Source organism: Macaca nemestrina, chromosome 13 (genome assembly GCF_043159975.1).
Source record: "Macaca nemestrina isolate mMacNem1 chromosome 13, mMacNem.hap1, whole genome shotgun sequence".
Classification (NCBI taxonomy): domain Eukaryota; kingdom Metazoa; phylum Chordata; class Mammalia; order Primates; family Cercopithecidae; genus Macaca; species Macaca nemestrina.
The window spans coordinates 107,217,014-107,235,426 of NC_092137.1; the positions used below are offsets into that span (position 1 = coordinate 107,217,014).

Sequence of the window (18,413 nt, forward strand, 5' to 3'; positions counted from 1 at the left end):
GAACTAAGACTGTAGAATGTCCACAGAAAATTATGGACTACACAAATTGTAAATTTTATGCTTCAATTTAAGAAACTCACATCTGGCTAAGTTCTTTCCTCCCCCAACCACAACTCATCCTCTTCCAAAACAAATCTCCCAAAAACTTAACACTGAAAATTTACCTCGGGACATTAACTTTAAACCAAACTCCTTGTAACTTCTCAGTTAATCCTATGCATTAAACTCTTCATCACACCATCTACTGAAATGTAGCTAGTACTATAAAATTATACCTCAGGATCCACTACTTTACTTCACAGGTATAACCATTAACTGTGCATAATTATTTAGATTATGATCTTTGAAGCCCTATATCTTTCATCTCAAGTAACAGTGCTTAACTTATAATTAGCTTGTAAAATAGTATTTATCACCAAAAAAAGCATTCATGCCTGTCTTTACATTAAAAAATATACTATCTCACCCACTATTCCCAGTTCCAGGGAAGGAGAAACTATTTCCATGCATTAACCTACCATCTACAGAGACCAATGTATGCATTTTGCTTGAAAGGGACCTGGTTAGAGAAAATAGCTCAATAACCACAAGTGTGAAGCTTTTGTTGTGAAAGTGTGAAAAGCTAATAGCTTCCAGAAGGTCTTTAAAGTACATGTTTCAGGATACACACCATAAAGCCCTTTTTAACTCATTTAGTAAGCAAGGATGTTATAGTAAGCAAGAATGATCACATATATGGGGGAGCATTTTCATGAGTAGAACAAAAACTATAAGCACCAAGAACTTCTAAGGCCGAAATGAGTTCATGAGTAGTAGTAACAGCAATAATAAAACTTCCAGCTCCTTTCCCTAAGGAGGGGCCCTAAAAAAGTACCTCCTGGCATTTGGCAGGAGATGTGCAGCCAACATGTGTAGCTGCTGGGATGTTTGTCATTTCTGCCCACCACTTCACAGGTGTGCCCAACCTCTGACAAGTGACCACCACTCTGAGGTTCTTTCCAATTCTGTAACGTGGGCAAACACCTGCCCGATTTACCTCACTGAAGCCTATGAAAACAGAGTTAGATGGTATTTAGAAATGTCATTTTGTTCCAGTGTCTACTTTGATGGGTTTGTTAAGTTAGCCTTCATCATGAAGTACAATAATAGACTCTGTACTGGATTTCCTAATTGATAACTTTACCGACTTACTTCTATCTTGCTCATGTATGGCAAGCTAATCTCGACGAATGGTCAATGTGATTGACTCCTGATCAAGACATGAACCTTTTCCACTGGTGGGCAACAGCAAGTTGATCAACACAGACTCAGACCCTCACGAGGGTTACCCAAAGTATGCACCCAAAGTCACATGCTGGAGGTTCAAGGGCCACATCAAGTCTGCAGATGTTTCTTTTCAGCTTGTACAATGTTTTCAAAATCTAAATTAGCTGTCAATGTTGAAACAGGGTATCTGGCATCAATTTTGCATTCCTGGGTTATCTTGCAATATAGGAAAAACCCACCCTGAGACCACATGTCCTCACAGCCACAATTAGGCGTGGCCCAAACATAGAAGGGGCAAATACTCTCCAATTCACCAGTCTCCACCAGCTCAGTTCCTTCCATGATTTTGCTGCAGGCCTCTGTGGTATTTATGTTAGCCACTCTTGGTTCAAACCCTACAACTGCCTTTAATCCCTGAAATAAAAACCGACAACCTAATCTGATTAGCACTATGTCCAAACCCTCTGAGCAAGAAGTGTAAAGAGGAATTTAAGCAGAAAACAAACCATTTTCATGGTTCTATGTTGGTACTGCTTTCACGAACTCGTTCATTTTCTTAAAAGTGCCGTTTTCAAAAATGATTGTCATCTTTCTTTACACTTTTGATTATTAAGCTATTTTCTGTAAACGATGAGTTCCCTTTCATGCAAAATGTCATTACTATGTAAAGCCTGGTGGTTAAAACATGTCGTGGTAACACACTTTTGCTTAATGAAGGCAGACCTGAGAGCTAATGTTTGGACCTCAACTCATCACTGCCACAAAAGTTAGTAACTTTGTAAAAATGTTGGCTTGGGCCATGCGTGGTGGCTCACGTCTGTAATCCCAGCACTTTGGGAGGCTGAGACAGACAGATTACAAGGTCAGGAGATTGAGACTATCATGGCTAACACAGTGAAACCCCATCTCTACCAAAAATACAAAAAATTAGCTGGGCGTGGTGGCACGCGCCTGTAGTCCCAGCTACTCGGGAGACTGAGGCAAGAGAATTGCTTGAACCCGGGAGGTGGAGGTTGCAGTGAGCTGAGATTGCACCACTGCACTCCAGCCTGGGCGACAGAGCAAGACGCGTCTCAAAAAAAAGTTGGTTGATAGTTTGACACATCCTCCATTCCCATCAAAACGTAGAATAAATCAGTTATGGGATTTTAAAAGGGGATTTTAAATGCCACACACAGTCTTCAAGCAGATTCAACCATCCACACGTCAACTGCCTCTTACCCAGGCATTGCTTACCCATTGCACTGAGATAGTGGTTGAAGGCCTGGCAAGGAGGACTTGGGGTTTGTGTTGATTTGTCACAACTCATGGGTGCTGGGCTCCTGTCTGTGTCAAAAGAGAAATACCCACTGGAGGATCGAGACAGCAGGGAGGATCTTCTCATAAAGATGAAAAGCGGGGATCTGGTAGCAAAAGGGCCAGGGCTGGCCGGTGGGGCCAGCGGGCCCTGAGGGCTGCCGTGGGGGCAGCTGTCCCCTTCACCTCCGTGATTGCCTTCGGGATTACCTTGTGGCTCTGTCTGTAGGGAGGTAGGGGCCCCAGGTCTGAGCTGGGGAGGCCTCTCCGCAGGCTGCAATTGTCTACCTTCTCGGTCACACTCAGAACTTACATCAGAAGGTTGCTTTGCCATTTGGTCTTTTTTTCTGCAAGTAAAATAAAAACTAAGATTATTTTAAGCAAAAAAAAAAAAAAAAAAAAAAAAAGAATAAATCAGCTCTTAGGGTTAATCCCAAATACTTTATGTTCTATACTTTTCCGACAATCTCCCAAATAAAAAAATTGCACCTAAAATAATAAAGGTATAATTTTTTTTTGGTAGAAGGTGGGATTAAACTTCGTACCCCCAAACAAAATACAGTAACAATGTCAACAGCTTGCGGAACTGGTGCACACACACGCGCGTTTCCAGAAAAGTAGTTAATCTGAAGTCTATTCGCGTGTGCTCTTTGCCCAGGACGGACTTGGATAAGTCAGAAACTCCCAGCGGCTCTGACTTCCCGGCGTTAGGTAGGACGCTGGAGCATAGGAGCGGGCGCAGACGCAGCGATTGCAGGCGGCTGGCCGCGTTCCCTGCTCCGGCCCCATTGTTTGCCGAAAATGCTGAGGGCAGCAAGTCTGGGGAAGGTTTGGCAGCGGCCGTCAGTCGTAGTAAGTGCGTCACAATAGAGTTTGTAACTCCAGCGCGGCTCGGCCCGGCTCTGGCGCTCTCTCCGCCCGTGGTCCCTCCCTCCCGCGGTTCCTCCCTCCCGCTCCCGTACCGCGCGCCGCACCGAACCAGACAGAACTTCTCTGAGGTGCAGCGGCACCGTTAGGTGCACACCCCTAATTGGGGGGGGGGGGGAAGAAGCCAACCCCTGCAAAGTCTCCAACTAGGTCCGCAGCCTAGGCGACACCGGTGCGCACCCCCTTCATCCCACAGACCCTCCCCTCAGAAGGCAATCAAGCCGAAACTCACGTCCGCGCCTTCCCTTCAGAGCGTAGCGTCCGGGCCCGCGCCCGGGCCCCGGGGCGTCTGGCCCGCGCTCTTCGCCGACCCGGCGCCCCCTGACCGTCACCACGAAGGCAGCGCAGGAAACAAAGCTCTGGACTTGGGTTCAGAGTACCCGGCGCAGCGCACAGCCCGCGCCTTCCCGCCAGCCCGCCGCCGCACTCCGCCGGGCAGCCGAGGGCTCCGCACGCCGCGCCTCTGGCCCGCGCTGCCCCGGCCGCAGCCGCCGGGAACATCCTCCGCCTCCTCCCGCTCCTCCCCTTGCGCTCTGCGCCCGCCGCCGCCGCCGGCACCGCGGACCTCCCCGCGCCGCTGGCGCCGGGTGCCCGCGCTCCCAATTGGTCCGCGCGCGGTCGCTCCGCGCCGCAGCCAATCGGCAGCCGCGGTGGGGGCGGCGCCTACGGGTCAGGCCGCCAAAGGCGAGGCGATTGTTGACAAACTCGCCTCCGAGCGCAGCTTGGGCAGTGGTCGTGGCGGCGGCGGCAGCTTCGCCGGAGGATTTGGGGACCGGCTGGCCCGACTACTTTGCCCATCCCTGTGCTCCTTCCAGACACAAGCCTTAGCAGCTCACGCCGCACTGGACAGCCAGTCACCTGGAGACAAAGCAGGGCTTGCGCCGCGCCCGGACCCGCAGGGCCATCGCCAGGCCCAGTCCTTCTCGCCACTTGTCCTTGTTTTGGCCCGTCGGGGGCAGACCCCAACGGCCGTCACCGCCCTGACTGCGGCAATTATTCTCCTCCAACAACTTCCTCTCTCTTTCTCCTGGTGCGCCGCAGACACGAGTCAAAGCCGAAGAGCCACCCCTGGCCACGGACGCGCACGTCCGCGACCATCGAGTAAATCCACATCCTCCGCCCTGGCGTCCGTCGGGCCCTCCACCAGCAGCGCCAACCCTGGGGCAACAGGTCCCAGAGGGCACGGCGCCGCTAGCCTGCACCACGAACCGGGTCGGGTGTGCTCGGGCACGCGTGAGCCGCTAAGATAGCCTGGCCCCAGGGACCGCGCAGGTTCTGCTGGCCGCGGCTAGTCCCCTGCGCGGTCCAGGTGGTCAGGGAAGGACCTAGATCTCTCGCTGTCAGTGGATCGTGTGGATGGCACTGTCCGCAAGACTCCTGCAGAGCAAGCAGGGGCCCCAGGTACGCTTGAGAAAGCGAATGCAACAGCGGCCCCGAAACCTTGGCCTGAATGAGTAAAAGGAAAAGCCCTGTCTCGTCAGTTAAATCACCACCGCAGTTCCGCAAATCCTCCGCAACAGGCCCGCGCGCCCAAAAAAACCAAGACGCGAAACACGCTCTCACTGCGCGGCCGCTACCGTTGGGGCGCCGGAGCCGGCGGCGAGACTTTCCGGCTGGGCGCAAAGCCGGGTACTACGAGCCGGTCCTCAGCTCCCAGGCCGGTGCCGAAAACCACGCGCTGCCTCTCCTCCTCCCCGGACGTGCGACCCTTCACCAGGCCCGCGCGAAGCATCCCGGCCCAAGCCGCACTTGGCCAAGAGCCCGCAGGCTCCGCGCGAACGACCTTTCTCTAAAGAGAACCTGCCCGAGGGAACCCGACCCACATGGATCCCCACCTCCCGCCGGCGACAAGCGGGGCCGATGCTAGCGTCTCCGCTCGCACGTGCACGGGAAGCGGGCAGTAGGTGGTGGCGTTCGGGCTCCAGCGCTAGTCTTACATCGGTGCCAGGCCCGCACCGCGGGATTTGGAGGTATTTACCTTGCGTTTTTCAGTCCGAGAGTCAGAGTCAGACATTTGGGGGAACAAGGGCCAAGGGAAGGGCGCCGAGGCGGTGGCGGCGGGAACTCAGCAAACCGAATACCCCGATGATGCGATCGCAGTGTGGCAGGGTTCGCAGGGTGACTGCAAGAACCGACTGGTGGCAGTGGCGGCGGCGGCGGCGGCAGCGGGCTGGACGCAGACCTCCAACAAACTGCAGACCCGGCGGCGGCGCAGAGCGAAGTGAAACCTGCGCTGCCTTGCAGCCCAGCTCTGGCTGGCGGCCCCGCTCCTGCGCCCAATCACTGCGGACCCCGCCCCCGCTAGGTCCCGCCCCGGCGCGCGGGCTGGCAAGCTCCGCCTCCTCGGCGCCTAGGCCGCCGGCGCGTGCAGGCTCGGACAGGTAAAGGCGGGGGTGGCCCCGTTGGGTTGCCTCCCGCGCGCGCCGCCGTCCCTGGCGTGTTTACCAGAGTGACTCTGCCTGCTGGCGGCCATGTGCGCGCCCATCCCCCACCCCGAAGTGTACCCTGGCCTCCCGCTCACCTCCCCCAACCCTGTGGCGGCCGCGGCGTGCGCGGCACAGAGGGGGCGCTCCGGTCACAGCCTCCGCTGGCCGGGCCCGCTGTGGAAAGTCTCAGGAGGTGCCCTGCGCCCTCACTGTGCCCTGAGTTTCTAAGCCGCTCTGGGGCAGGCGCGGGGACTGGGTCGGTCATCGGGAAGGCGCGGGGCGAGGTCTTTGAGCTCGCCTCGCTCTGAGGGTCCCTGGCGCCGGGCGGGACGCGGATCAGCTGGCTGCGCATCTTCCTCGCCCCACCCTCTCGCGGGACTCGGGCACGCCCCTCCTGCCACCCCGCAGGGGCTCTCCAGCTTTTCTTCCGCGCCCAGTCTCCCTAAGAGACAGAGCCCGTGGGGGCAGGACGTGCCCAGAAAATGGCCAGGCGCGGTCCCCGTGGGCGTCTTCACCGCCGCCTGGGTGAGGGCGGGAGGCATGTCAGCAGAGCAGGTAAAATAGGGAAATGAAAAAGGCACTCAGAAAAAAAAAATCCTTTTAGGAAAAACAAACACAAAAAACCGAGGTGAGTGGCGGCCTCCAAGTGAGAGAACGTTGCGCACTACATTCGGCTAGGACCCCCAAGATTTGCTGGGCTCGCAGATTACCTCGTAGGAGCTGTCCCTGGACGGGATGAGGCCAGTGAAGGCAGAACGGCTGAGTTCGGGACGCGGTGCGGGAGCGCAAAATACCCTGTTCCTCCTCCCCGCGCGGTCCCCCCCCCGCCATTCCCTTTCCTCCTTGGAGTCGGCGGCACCACACTCTCTGCCTCCCAGGAGACCAAACTCCACGCCGCCTCTCCAGTCCTCAGAGTCTGCACCCGGCTCTGCTCTCCCAACGCGTGGCTGGTGCCCCCAACCCCGGCCCTCCTGTCTGCTCCTCGCGTGCCTCAGTTCCCCAGCCCTGGCTTCTAGATCACGGCAGCGGGGGTGTGGGAGGTGGATCGGGAAATGGAGCATCCCGAAGGTGAGGTCAGGCTAGATGGATTAAGAAAACTCTGTAAAGGGACCACCCTACCCACCAGCGCAGCCAGCGGGGAGAAGGAAGGGGCCTTGTAGAGGAGCAAGTGAGGAGGTGCTGTCCTGCCGTCCGGCCACTTGGATCAGTTTTTAAATTCATAAGCGCTTCTGTAACGTCAGTGGGACACAGCACAACCTCAGGCCAAAGTCTCAGCGCATTTTCGGGTGAATTCTGAGCGAGGTGCAGGAGGCCTTGGGTTCCCGGAGTCGCTGGAGGACGCGAGTCGGGCCCCGCCCAGTTATTTCGCTGCAAGAGGGAAAAGGCACGGGCGTGGACACGGCTAAGTAGACTCGGAGGCCAGAGATCTGTCCTAACGGGGCCTCGAAGTTCCTACTGCGGGCGAACTTTGCTCTTCGGCCGTCCGGCGTCGCAACTGGGGAGAAGCAACGCGACCTGCCGTTTGGGCTGAGAGCCTGAAGGTAGCCGAACGCCGCAATGCTCCGCGCTCCCCGCGGGGTCGGGCGACTCAGACAGGGACCGGAAAAGAACCACGCAGAAGAAAGCCCTATTTCTTGTCGTCTGTTCCTGTGCAGCCTTGCAGCCTTGCAGCTTCGCCGCCCCCGCGTCGCTCGCTCTCGCGACCCTGTGAACACTTTGAAAAACAAGAGAGTCGGGGGGAAGCAACGGGCTAAGTGCTCCTATTTGGGGCACTAAAAGGAAGCTGGCCAGAGGTGGCTGGTTCATATGTCCCCCGAGACCCAGGCCGCGTCGGGGGCCTCGAGCCCTTGCAGCCTTCTCCCGCGGCGTCGGGAGGTCCTCCCGGAACTGGGCCAGAGCGCAGAGAACGCAGAGACGGGCCCATGGGTTTTAGGTCACCTCCCTCGCAGTGGACGCGGGCAGAGCGGTGCCAAGAGACGTGGAGGGAGGGAGAAGGGAGGATGATTTGGACTGAAAGAAACAAGAATGAAGTCGGGCAGCTGGGATCTGAGAAATGGGAAATCCATGGCCCTTGCCCGGGACCACAGGCGGTGCCGTCGTCTCGCCTAGTTCCGAAATTGCCCAGGCCCGCCTCCCCGCCGTCTGCAAGCAGCGAGAATGACTTCCACATCGCTTAATTTCTTTATTAAACTTTTCACCTATGCTCTTCTAAAGGACAGATTACAGCGTCAGATGGTAAAAATGTTTTCCGCGCCTTGTCTTGCTGTACGGAAACCGCCGGCCTGGAAGGACATGCCGAGTTCTTGTTTTGCCGAGAGCAAAACTCTAGGCTCTCATTTCCTTCTCCCAGTCCGTGCGTTTCCTTACAGAGCCCCAGAGCGTCTGATTCACTGAAAAAGCATCACTTGCTGAACCGAACCTTTTTGCCCGCTCACGGAAAGAGTGGAGCTTTTTTCTTTTGTCTAAGAGTGTTTTTTTTTTTTTTTCTTTCACTCGGCACCACAGTTTTTCTAAATCACTGGGAATGTGAGTCATCGCTAACAGCAGGAGACCTTTGGCGGCACCCGGCTGTGGGGCGCGCTCGCAGCGGGGAGCCCACCCTGATTGTCTAGGGGATCGGGCACAGAAGTTGGGAGAGGTTGCAGTCAGGCCAGGCTGGGTTTCAGGGAAAGGGCACAGAGATCCAGCGCACTAGGCGACCGTCTTGATCTGTTTTCTAGCAGCCAGCGGCGCGCCTCGCCAGCCTCGGCGGGACCTTCGCTTTGCCACCAAAATCCCCCCGGCCTCGGCCACAGCTCCGGGCGTCAGTGGAGCGAGCGTCGTGGCAGCTGCAGGCGGGTCACCACACTTCCCGCCACACCCGTTAGAGCTTGGCTCCCAGCTTGGGCCGCTGGGAGCGCGCCCCTTCCCGTGGCAGCGGCTGGCAGCGGTGCAGGGTAGAAAGCCCACGCGAACCGCGGGTTGGAGATTCCGGCGATTGGTGCGTGGAGGTTGGTGTGTGGAATGTTAAAGGCGGGGATCACCCTCAGGGCATCATCCTTCACCGAGTCGCACACATCCAGCAACTGCAAAACACGACACAATGGGACAGGTCAGATGTTGGCACACTTACAAGCCGTTAGTGCCAGCGGCTTTCCGCCCACCCCCAAGCACCCGCACACACAGCGGCCCCGGAAACTAGTTTCCCTTTGGATTCTCCTGTGGAAACTGTTGGCCATGAATAACCCTCGGAAGCCTTTTTTATTTTAGACATTCCCAACTCTGACACCTAGCCTAGTGGAAACCCAGGCTTTTTCTGTAAGGGGGTGGGCGTGGACGTGGGGGCGGCTTTGCCCCCAAATTAGCCGGGAACTCGAGACCAAGGTCTGAGAATTTATTAATGTTCCCTCCTTGGTCCTTCCCTCCCTAGTCCTTCCCTCCGCTCCTCTCTCTTTTCCTCCTCTGCCGTCCCCACCTCTCCACCTCTGGAGTGCCTGGGGTGCCACCCTCTGGCGCGCAGAGGCAACTGAACAGGAAGAGTCTCAGAACAGGTGAACCAGTAGAGACCTGCTCCAGTCTCCCCAGACTAGCGCCTTCGGACCTGGCTGGCAGTAGGCCATGATTCTTGAAATTCAGTACAGTGAGACGGCGGACCAATGCTAGCCATCTTCCACCTGCCTGCTGCGGAAAATCCATCTGCTGTTAACACCAATGCCAAGGAACGCCGCGGATGCCCTTGGTGGTTCTGGCAGCCACTGGAAGGCAGGGATAAGACATTCCCAGCGGATAGGAGAGGGAGATGTAAGCCAGTGGTTTGGAAGCTGCACTGGTGTATTTTTATTTCATTTTCCATGGCTTAGGTGCCAGTGTTTTTTTTTTTTTTTTTTTTTTTTCAGGAAACATAGCTACCAAAATAATAAGATTGTTTTTCTAAAACTACACAAGGGCAGACGGACAGCTTTCCTTTCTTCTAATCTACTACACATTGTACTCCATTTTTCAAGTTTTCAGCCAGTGGCAAATTTGTTTCACTCCCCATATCACAGTAAATCCCTAGGTTTTCATGGCTTATTTTTACAGGTTTAACAACATCACTTACACCAGCCCCGCCTTTGCCCTCACAGGGTGGTCATCTCTGAGCCGCACTGATGTTGTTAAGATCAGTTTCCTTTGCAGCAGTCCAAAATGCCATTTCAGGTTTTCAGAGCATTTCAGGTTTTCAGTGAGGTCCCAAGAAGGAAGGTGGTGGAAATAGGGGATGGGGGACAAATAGAAGGTAGGGATATGGTGGGGAAAGAGCATGAATTGTAATAGTCCAACAATACATCTTCCCTGAAAATGTGCTCTATTATTACATCAGTAATTTCTAATGAAAAACTTCATTCTTCACACACTGTGGTTAAGCATCATCAAATCAGTACTGAAAAGACCTTTGATCATATTTTCAAGATGCACTAAAATGAACTTTCACTGACCAAGATTTCAAAGTTTGTAATTAATACTCTTGACAAATCCCTGACTAATCTGTCAACTCTCAATGTCTTTAACCACACAGTTCAAAACCATGAGGTGGCGTACACAGCCCCTAAAGTTTCCACATATTGTCATATGATTATTCAAGATAATTTTCCCTTTGGGCTTGCATTATGAAACTCAACCAACTTTGGTAATATATTCACCGGTGGGGGAAATACAATGATTTGAATGAGTGTAAAATAGAATATGGGTTTTGTCTATCTAATGCCAAATACAGAACTTAGGACCAGAAGTAGGAATTAAAGGAGGCAGATTTCAATATAAAGAAAACTTTTTAAAAATAAAAAGGAACCCAGTGGCTGGTGAAAAGGAGGGTTTCTTGACTCATAAGTGTTCAGGGAGTGTCCTCTCCAATGGCACCCTAGAGAGGAACAATGAACTGGCTGTGAAGAGGAGTTGACCGCCAAGATTCTTTCTAAATCTAAAGTTCTGGGGCAGTCTAAAATACTTTAGCCTTCTCCATTCTTCATAGACTGCAACAGAAACCCCAGAATGATTATTGTCTCGATGGATGGATGCAGCATCATTCCTGTTAGTTATTGTTTGATTCTGATTCCAGATACCCACCAACCTCTGTTCCTGGCTGTCAAGATGATAATAATAACTACCATCCTTTCACTCACAAAGTGTGTGCTGGATTCCTACCCAGTGTAAGGTACAATTCTGGACTTTAGAGGTTTAATGGTACACACTGCAGGAACAGGTCTCACATCATGAAGCTGTTGAGGTATTTTAAAAACTTTAAAAAATATATGATCTCTTTAATACAAAATGAACTTGAGTAGATAATATAGCATTGATTATTACACAGTTACAGTATTTTTATTACCAGGGAGTATTTTTATAGGGGGCTAAGCAGTGTATTATTAAAGTTTAGTTTTGTTACCAAACATGCTTCCATACTATAAGCATAAAAGTTGCACATACTGTAGGAGTCCTGTGCCCTTCCAGTTTATGACCCATTTATGCTAGACAAAGTACTTCAAGCTCACCCATATCTTTACAAAGAAAATTCACCAGCTTTTGAAAAAGAAATGAATAGGTGTACTTTAAAAATAAAAGAGCATGAACAAGTTATAGGTTGTTGCAAAAAAAAATTTTTAAGGTCAAACCTAAACATGGGCACTATTGCTCTACAAGCAATAAGAACATACAATCCACTGGGAATAGCCAGTGAGTGGAATTTGAGAATATCTGCTTTAAAGAAAGCAGAAGCACTCAGCCCTCAAGGGATGATACTGTGTTTGACTATATTAATATGTATATTTGGGAGTGAGGGAAAAATCGTAACATCAGTTTGGCTTCCCACCTCCATCTAGTTGCAGTACTCAATTTATTTTTCTGCTTTTTGACTCTCCCTATAGTTTCCTTATTTCAGGTGGGAGAGTAGGATGGCAAGGATGGGCAGTGACTAAGCTTTGCAGTCCTCTGAACAAACCATATTTTCCCAGCATGGCATGGTGTTAGTCCTACAATAGATGTTCAAGGTGGGAAGTGCCGAGTGCACTTGCAGGAAAGCCCCAGCTATTCCTAGGACCCCATGCAGAAGGTTTTCCTGCCTCTTCCAAATATGCCTCACCCCTGTTCTCAGCATAAGATGACCACATGCTGTTTTATGTGAAAAATCCTTTACCCCAGTTTGAAATGTCTCTTCATTAGCCCCTTTCTTATCTGGCTACCTTGGTAGAGTCTTTTTCTCCATCCCTTTAATCTTGGATGAGTTATGACTTGCTTTGCCAGTAGAATATGGGGAACATGTCACTGTGTGATTTCCAGAGCTTAGGCCTTAAGAAGCTTTGAACCCCCCATTATCACTCTCCTATAACCCTGAGAATACCTGCTGTGCAGAAGCCCAGTCTAGCCTGCTGGAGGACAAAGGGCCATGTAGAGATGGACCAAGGTGCCTTGGCCAACAGCCAGCACCCACTGCCAGATATGGGAGAGAGGCCATCTTGGACATCCTAGTCCTGTAGAACTCAGATGACTGCAGCCACAGGAGTGATCCTAGGTAAGACTAGCCAAATAACTGTCCAGGCTGCCTGCCTACAGAATTAGTATCCATCATAATCACTGGTTAATGCACAGAAATAGAAACTTTTAACCTGACTAAGCAAAACAACAAATAAACTTGCTATAAGACATCAATTCCACCTCCTTTCCAAAAAGAATCTCTATGCAGCCAACTCTTACTTTCTAAGGGATTGTTAGATATTGGCGAGCCATTAATGTAATTTCCTGTCCATTATTTTTCAGTTGACTTCATTTTAGGTTAACTAGATGTTGAGCTAGAAACTTTACAGGAAGGGGAACCTTAATCAAAAAACATCTTTTAATCTAAAAGATGTGATGAGGGAATAAGATTAAAGTTGTTGGTAAAATGAGGTTCTGTGCTACTTGTGGCTGTCATTTATCACCTTTGCTTCTGCTGTGACACACAACTGGCATTCTGGCAGGTGCCTCTGGCCACCTTTATTCCAGGCTTGTCCCGTCCAACCGTAGTCCCCAATCAACAATTCATAGCTTGTTACTCCAGCCTTTGCCAAGGATCCATCTCTGCTGTGCAGTATCTGTGCTTTCCACATTCCATCCCGGAGGGCCAGGCAGGTAAAGGCAATGAGGTACAGAAGGGAGCTACTTAGCTGTCTTTGACTTGTCAGTCTGCTGTATCTCCAGCATCTTTATAACAGTGTTATGTAGCAACATATGGCACTTTACATATGCAACCAAGGTCTTCTGTGTTCTACCCCATGCTGACATTTCCTGGACACCTACTGTGTGCCAGATTACAGAGGAGGGCTTTATGTTCACTGTCTTATTCGGTACTCATAACAGCTCTATCAGGTATCAACCCGTTTTACAGATGAGAAAACCAAGGCTTAAATTGTCACATACCTTGTAACTGATGCAACTAGACTTTTAATCCAGGGCTTTTTTTTTTTCTAAAGCCTTGTCTACCCTTTTGCCTCCATCTTTTCCCCCATTGCCTCACTGCTTCCAGTTGCTGGAGGATATGGGGTGCTGCACTGAGGAAATGCCTCCACTACTGTGGCAGACGTGTGATCCTTGACGTTCTTCCTCAGTCAGAATCTGTATTGTGTGTGTGCCTAGTGTGGAGAACATGGATCTGCCCAGCCACACTGGCTCAGATTCTCTGAGAGGACCAAGGCAGTAATGGGGCCCAGGAGCACTCTATGAGGTTGCCACCAGAGGAAGGCGCCAAAGATATCGGCTTCAGAGCCAGCTACCATGTGAAAAGACCAACTTGATGACCTGGAAAGACCTTTTCCTTCAGAAGGACAAGGCTTCAACTCTGTTCTGCAGATTCTCCTTCAGTAAATTGGGAGTGCTCTTCCACACTGGTCAATAGGCCCTCCCTGCTCCTTTGGATCACCACCTTAAGTCAAACACAATTCAGGTGCCTTCAAAAGAGCAGCACATGGACTGGCAAATCGTGACTGGTGAAAATGGGCACAATCAAGTAGTTAACCTGCACCTATTCTCACTTTTTGCAGACTTCCAAACTCGCTGAATGCAGAGGCCTTGGCCTGACTTATCTCCTCCTCACTCACTTATCCTGAAGAATTGCTTTCCCTTTAGACAAACATTCTGTAAAGGATAAGATGGTAGGTCTGTGACAGCTAGTTTCCCATCTTAGTCCTTATGCCTGACTAAGCAGTCAATGAGAGAAAAATAAACCTGAAACACTCACACGAGGCATAATCTCACAGCGTGTGCTGTGATTCTACTTCTCTCAATTTACCCAACAACTACTAGAAAGGGGAACTCCATTCCTGTTTTCATTGCCCACTGGCTGGCTCCTCCAGGGAGGGTCAGACCTTAGCCTGCTGGGTCTCCTGGTCCCGGGAACACATACATTCTTATTGGTTTTCTCTGCAACCAAGTTTCTTTAGCATAAAATGACATTCTACGGGTCTATTAAATAATCAGGACTCCAGCTTAATATTTTCTCTGAATCAATTTAAATTATATTTTATGTTGATTTGTTCTTCAGTTGATAAACAATATGTAGCATAATCTGAAATGTTAGAATAGAGAAATTGCCTTTCTTACCAAGCAACAACAAAATCACTTTTGTTTAGCCTCACTAAATAATTAAACTTGAAGAAAATTTACCTTTAAAATGTCCTTTCTATTGCAATTTTCTTCAACTAAAGAGTGCACAATGTGGCTGTTTACTAAGTATTATTGACAATGTCCACTTCGGTAGAGAAAAAGGGCTTTGAACTCTGGCATTGCCACTTCCAAGCCATACTACCTTCCTTATCTCTAAGATGGAAGGATTTAGTGAACTTGGCACAGGTTGATTATTTATAAATATTATTGTTATTATCATGGGTTCTCTAATTAGTAATAAATACAATTTCTTTCTAACTCTGGCATTTCCATGACAAAGTTTGCTTAATCATCATTACCTAAAACAAGAATGCTAAGACAGAGGCATCAACATTAACCACTTAATAAGAACTTCTGACATTTATTCATACTGCTACTGATTCATAAGAAGAAAAGTTTAAAAAGAAGACAAGTGCATATACCTTTCCCTTTAGAATACAGGAAACCATATAAAAGTTTTGGCAATGGAATTAAAGTAACCACAATGCTGCTCGTAGTAGCATTTTCTACGACAAAGGCATTTACATGAAACAAGAAAGAATATTCAATTAGGTAGTTATAATAAAGCTAGAGTATTAGCTGCACACTTCTCATATGAAAAATATGGCATCACAGTGGCTCATGCCTGTAATTTCAGCATTTTGGGAGGCCGAGAAGGGTGGATTGCTTGAGCTCAGGAGTTCAAGACAAGTCTGGGCAACGTGGTGAAACCCCATCTCTACAAAAAATACAAAAATTAGCCAGGAGTGGTGGCTCATGCCTATAGTCCCAGCTACTCGGGAGGCTGAAGCAGGAGGATTGCTTGAGCCCAGGAGGTGGAGGTTGCAGTAAGCCAAGATCATGCCACTGCACTCCAACCTGGGTGACAGAGTGAGATCCTGTCTCAGAAAAACAAACAAACAAAAAATCTTAATCAACTCATAGTTTAGTCTTGTAAGTACATACCCAAAGAAATGTAAACACACCCAAGAAGGAATAATCTTCAGTCAAAAATTTTCAAGAGGCAAAATCCCCACAAACTGCCAAAACTAAAAATACAATAAGAGTCCAAAGTTATTATGGAGAAATTCTGTGTAAGTGGGTCCTGGAATATTCAACTTCATTGTCCCAAATGATCTGAAAAGCAACTGGGAGGCCTCCTAGTTAAAATGTAGATAGATTCAAGAGAATTTTGCTCCATGGTTACAAACTGAAGAATCTGAACAAAGTAAAAATCAGATGTTTTATGGGGCTACTGAAAAACACTATACATAAGAAAGTAACATTAATGAAGTGATTTCAGAGAGATGAGCTCTTTCTCGGTAAGCCAACATCCACAAAAGCTTCCACATATGGGGTAGGTGCCGGTTTTGGGGACAGGTGGACAGAAGAATGGGCCTAACAGAGATGGAGACGCTTTGAAGGGATGAGAAAAATAGCCAGATGGACTGGAATTGTGAAGAACTTCTAGCAGAAAAACAAACACTTGGCCTAGCGATTCTTTACCCTCAACCCAGAATTTTGCTAGGAAAGCAGCAGCTCATGGAAGCTGAAAAGCAGAGGAAATTTGCATGGTCCCATGCATCCTTGTGGTACATAGACTTTGGAGCTGCGCTGGAGTTCAACCCAAAGGTGAAGCAAAGATATCTGAAACTGTAGTTCACCATTTTCACAGCTCAAACTCTGAAAGAATAAAAAGGGTAGTGTGGTGGGGTGGGTGGACTAAGCACAGTGAACTCAAAGTAAAGCAGCTTCTGCTCAACCTGACTCTAGGAGGAATCTTAATGGCCAGTCCCTGACCCTAACCACCAGACAAAAGAAAGGAAAATAAACAAAAGAAAGTAAAATCTGTTATAGACAATGTTTGAAGTACAATAATAAGTTATTAGGCCGCAAAGCAGCAGGAAAATGTGACCCCAAATCTAAAGAAAGCACAATCAGTGAAAGCAGACTTAGAGATGACCAGTTACTGGAATTAACAAAGATTTAAAAAAACTGTTATAAATGTGTTCAAGAATTTACAAGGAGAAGGCCAGGGACGGTGGCTCATGCTTGTAATTCCAGCACTTTGGGAAGCTGAGGCAGGTGGATTGCTTGAAGCCGGGAGTTCGAGACCAGCCTGGCCAACATAGTGAAACCCTGTCTCTACTAAAAATATAAAAATTAGCCAGGCATAGTGGTGCATGTCTGTAATCCCAGCTACTTGGGAGGCTGAGATACAAGAATTGCTTGAATCTGGGAGGCAGAAGTTGCAGTGAGCCAAGATCATGCCACTGTACTCCAGCCTGCGTGAAAGAGCGAGACGCTGTCTCAAAAAGAAAAAAAAAAATTGGAAGGAGAAAAATGGATGTAATTGATTAACATCGGATATTTTATGAGATAAATGTAACTCCCAAGAAAGAATGAAAGGAAAATTCTAGATCTGAAAAATGGGATAATTGAGATAAAAATTCACTGATGAGTTTAACAGCAGAGTGAGTACTGAGGAACAAAAATCAATAATCTTGAAAACAGACTCATGGAAACTATTCCAAATGAGGCAAAGAGAAAAAAACTGAACAGGTCATCAGTACCGTGTGGGAATATATTGGCAATCTAACATACATGCCATTGGAATCTCAGAAGTCAGAAAGAATGAGACATAAAATACTTGAAGATATAATGGTTGAAATGTTTCTAAATTTTATATAATAAAACATCTTCCACAAAAATATTCCTGGCAATCTTATTCATAACATCAGTCCATAAACACCTTAAATGTCCATTAACAGGAGAATAAACATTTTTTTTCAATACAAACTGTGTTAATGAAAGAAAAGAGAAGTGAGTCTTAAGTCTTCAGTTATTTTTTCTTCCCACAGATGAGTGTAAGTAACACTGCACCTTAATACCTATGGAATGATGTAGCTGAGGTCAGCTGGAGGTAGCAAGGCCAGTTCCTAGAGACTCTGATTAGGTGAGTTCTAGAGAAATGAGCGTTTGGGATGAGAGAGGGGCTGGGCCTATACAATGAAATACTGCTCAGCAAAAATAAATAAATTAATTTAAGAAAGGAATGAATCATCAAATATCTCAGAAACATTATACTGAGCAAAAGAAACATACATCTATCTGCTTCCATTCCTATGAAGCCCTGGAGCAGGCAAACTGAGCTCTTATAATAAGGTTAGAAACTCAGGGGTCAGGGTGAGGAATTGATGGAAAAGTGTCTGAGATAAATTTATTGGGTGATGGGCACTTTCTGTAACGTGACTGAGATCTACATTATACAGCCTGCTATTTGTCAAAACTCGCTGAACTGCACCATTAAGGTTTGTGCACTTCGGCCGGGTGTGGTGGCTTACGCCTGTGATCCCAGCACTTTGGGAGGCCAAGGCGGGCGGTATCACCTGAGGTCAGGAGTTCTAGACCAGCCTGGCCAATATGGAGAAACCCCATCTCTACTAAAATACAAAAATTAGCCAGGCGCGGTGGCACATGCCTGTAATCCCCACTACTTGGGAGGCTGAGGCAGGAGAATTGCTTGAACCTGGGAGGCAGAGGTTGACGTGAGCCGAGATCGTGCCATTGCACTCCAGCCTGGGCAGCAAGAGTGAAACTCCGTCTCAAAAAATATATATATACACACTTCAATGTATATAAATAGACCTCCAATTTTAAAATTAAAAGAAAAATAAAGGGAAGCAAAGCAATTTGGGGGGAACCAACATGAAATTGCCAACTTTTCTCTTTTGTCAAATAAGGATAACAAAAAATAACTGTCTATGATTATTATTTTATTTAAAGGGTAACTTTCAGCACCTAAAATATAGGGAGAATATAATAATATAATCTCTTAATGAAAACTTATCTTGCATTATGAAAAACCCG

At 48.7% G+C, this 18,413-nt stretch overlaps 2 protein-coding genes and 1 long non-coding RNA gene across 8 annotated transcripts in view; 1 reads left to right on the top strand and 2 right to left on the bottom strand.

The window, feature by feature from the left end:
- LOC105471817 (BCL2 like 11) overlaps positions 1–4,069 on the bottom strand; it is a 45,142-nt gene extending 41,073 nt beyond the window's left edge. Inside the window, exons 1-3 of one of the 6 annotated variants that reach the window (XR_981365.3) lie at positions 3,108–3,475; positions 2,773–2,909; positions 2,503–2,592 (exon numbers count right to left, since the gene is read on the bottom strand). Coding sequence is in view for 3 of the 6 variants with exons in the window: in XM_011724561.2 (XP_011722863.1) it covers positions 2,503–2,909; positions 3,722–3,990 (676 nt within the window). In the remaining 3 variants the exon portion in view is untranslated. Of the gene's footprint in view, positions 1–2,502; positions 2,910–3,107; positions 3,476–3,721 lie in introns of those variants that run through there. The other 5 variants (XM_011724562.2, XR_011612006.1, XR_981364.2 and 2 more) reach the window with 5 other exon arrangements.
- A 672-nt stretch (positions 4,070–4,741) lies between these two features.
- LOC139357932 (uncharacterized) lies at positions 4,742–17,389 on the top strand. The gene is made up of 2 exons (XM_071077124.1): positions 4,742–5,870; positions 10,990–17,389. Exons 1-2 carry the CDS (start codon positions 5,350–5,352, stop codon positions 11,102–11,104), a joined length of 636 nt encoding a protein of 211 aa, XP_070933225.1. The 5' UTR covers positions 4,742–5,349; the 3' UTR covers positions 11,105–17,389.
- Positions 8,085–11,001, bottom strand: LOC105471816 (uncharacterized). The gene is made up of 2 exons (XR_981363.3): positions 9,994–11,001; positions 8,085–8,980 (listed from the first exon to the last, which is right to left on the bottom strand). It is a non-coding gene; the product is annotated as an uncharacterized lncRNA (long non-coding RNA).
- Positions 17,390–18,413: the final 1,024 nt, after the last annotated feature.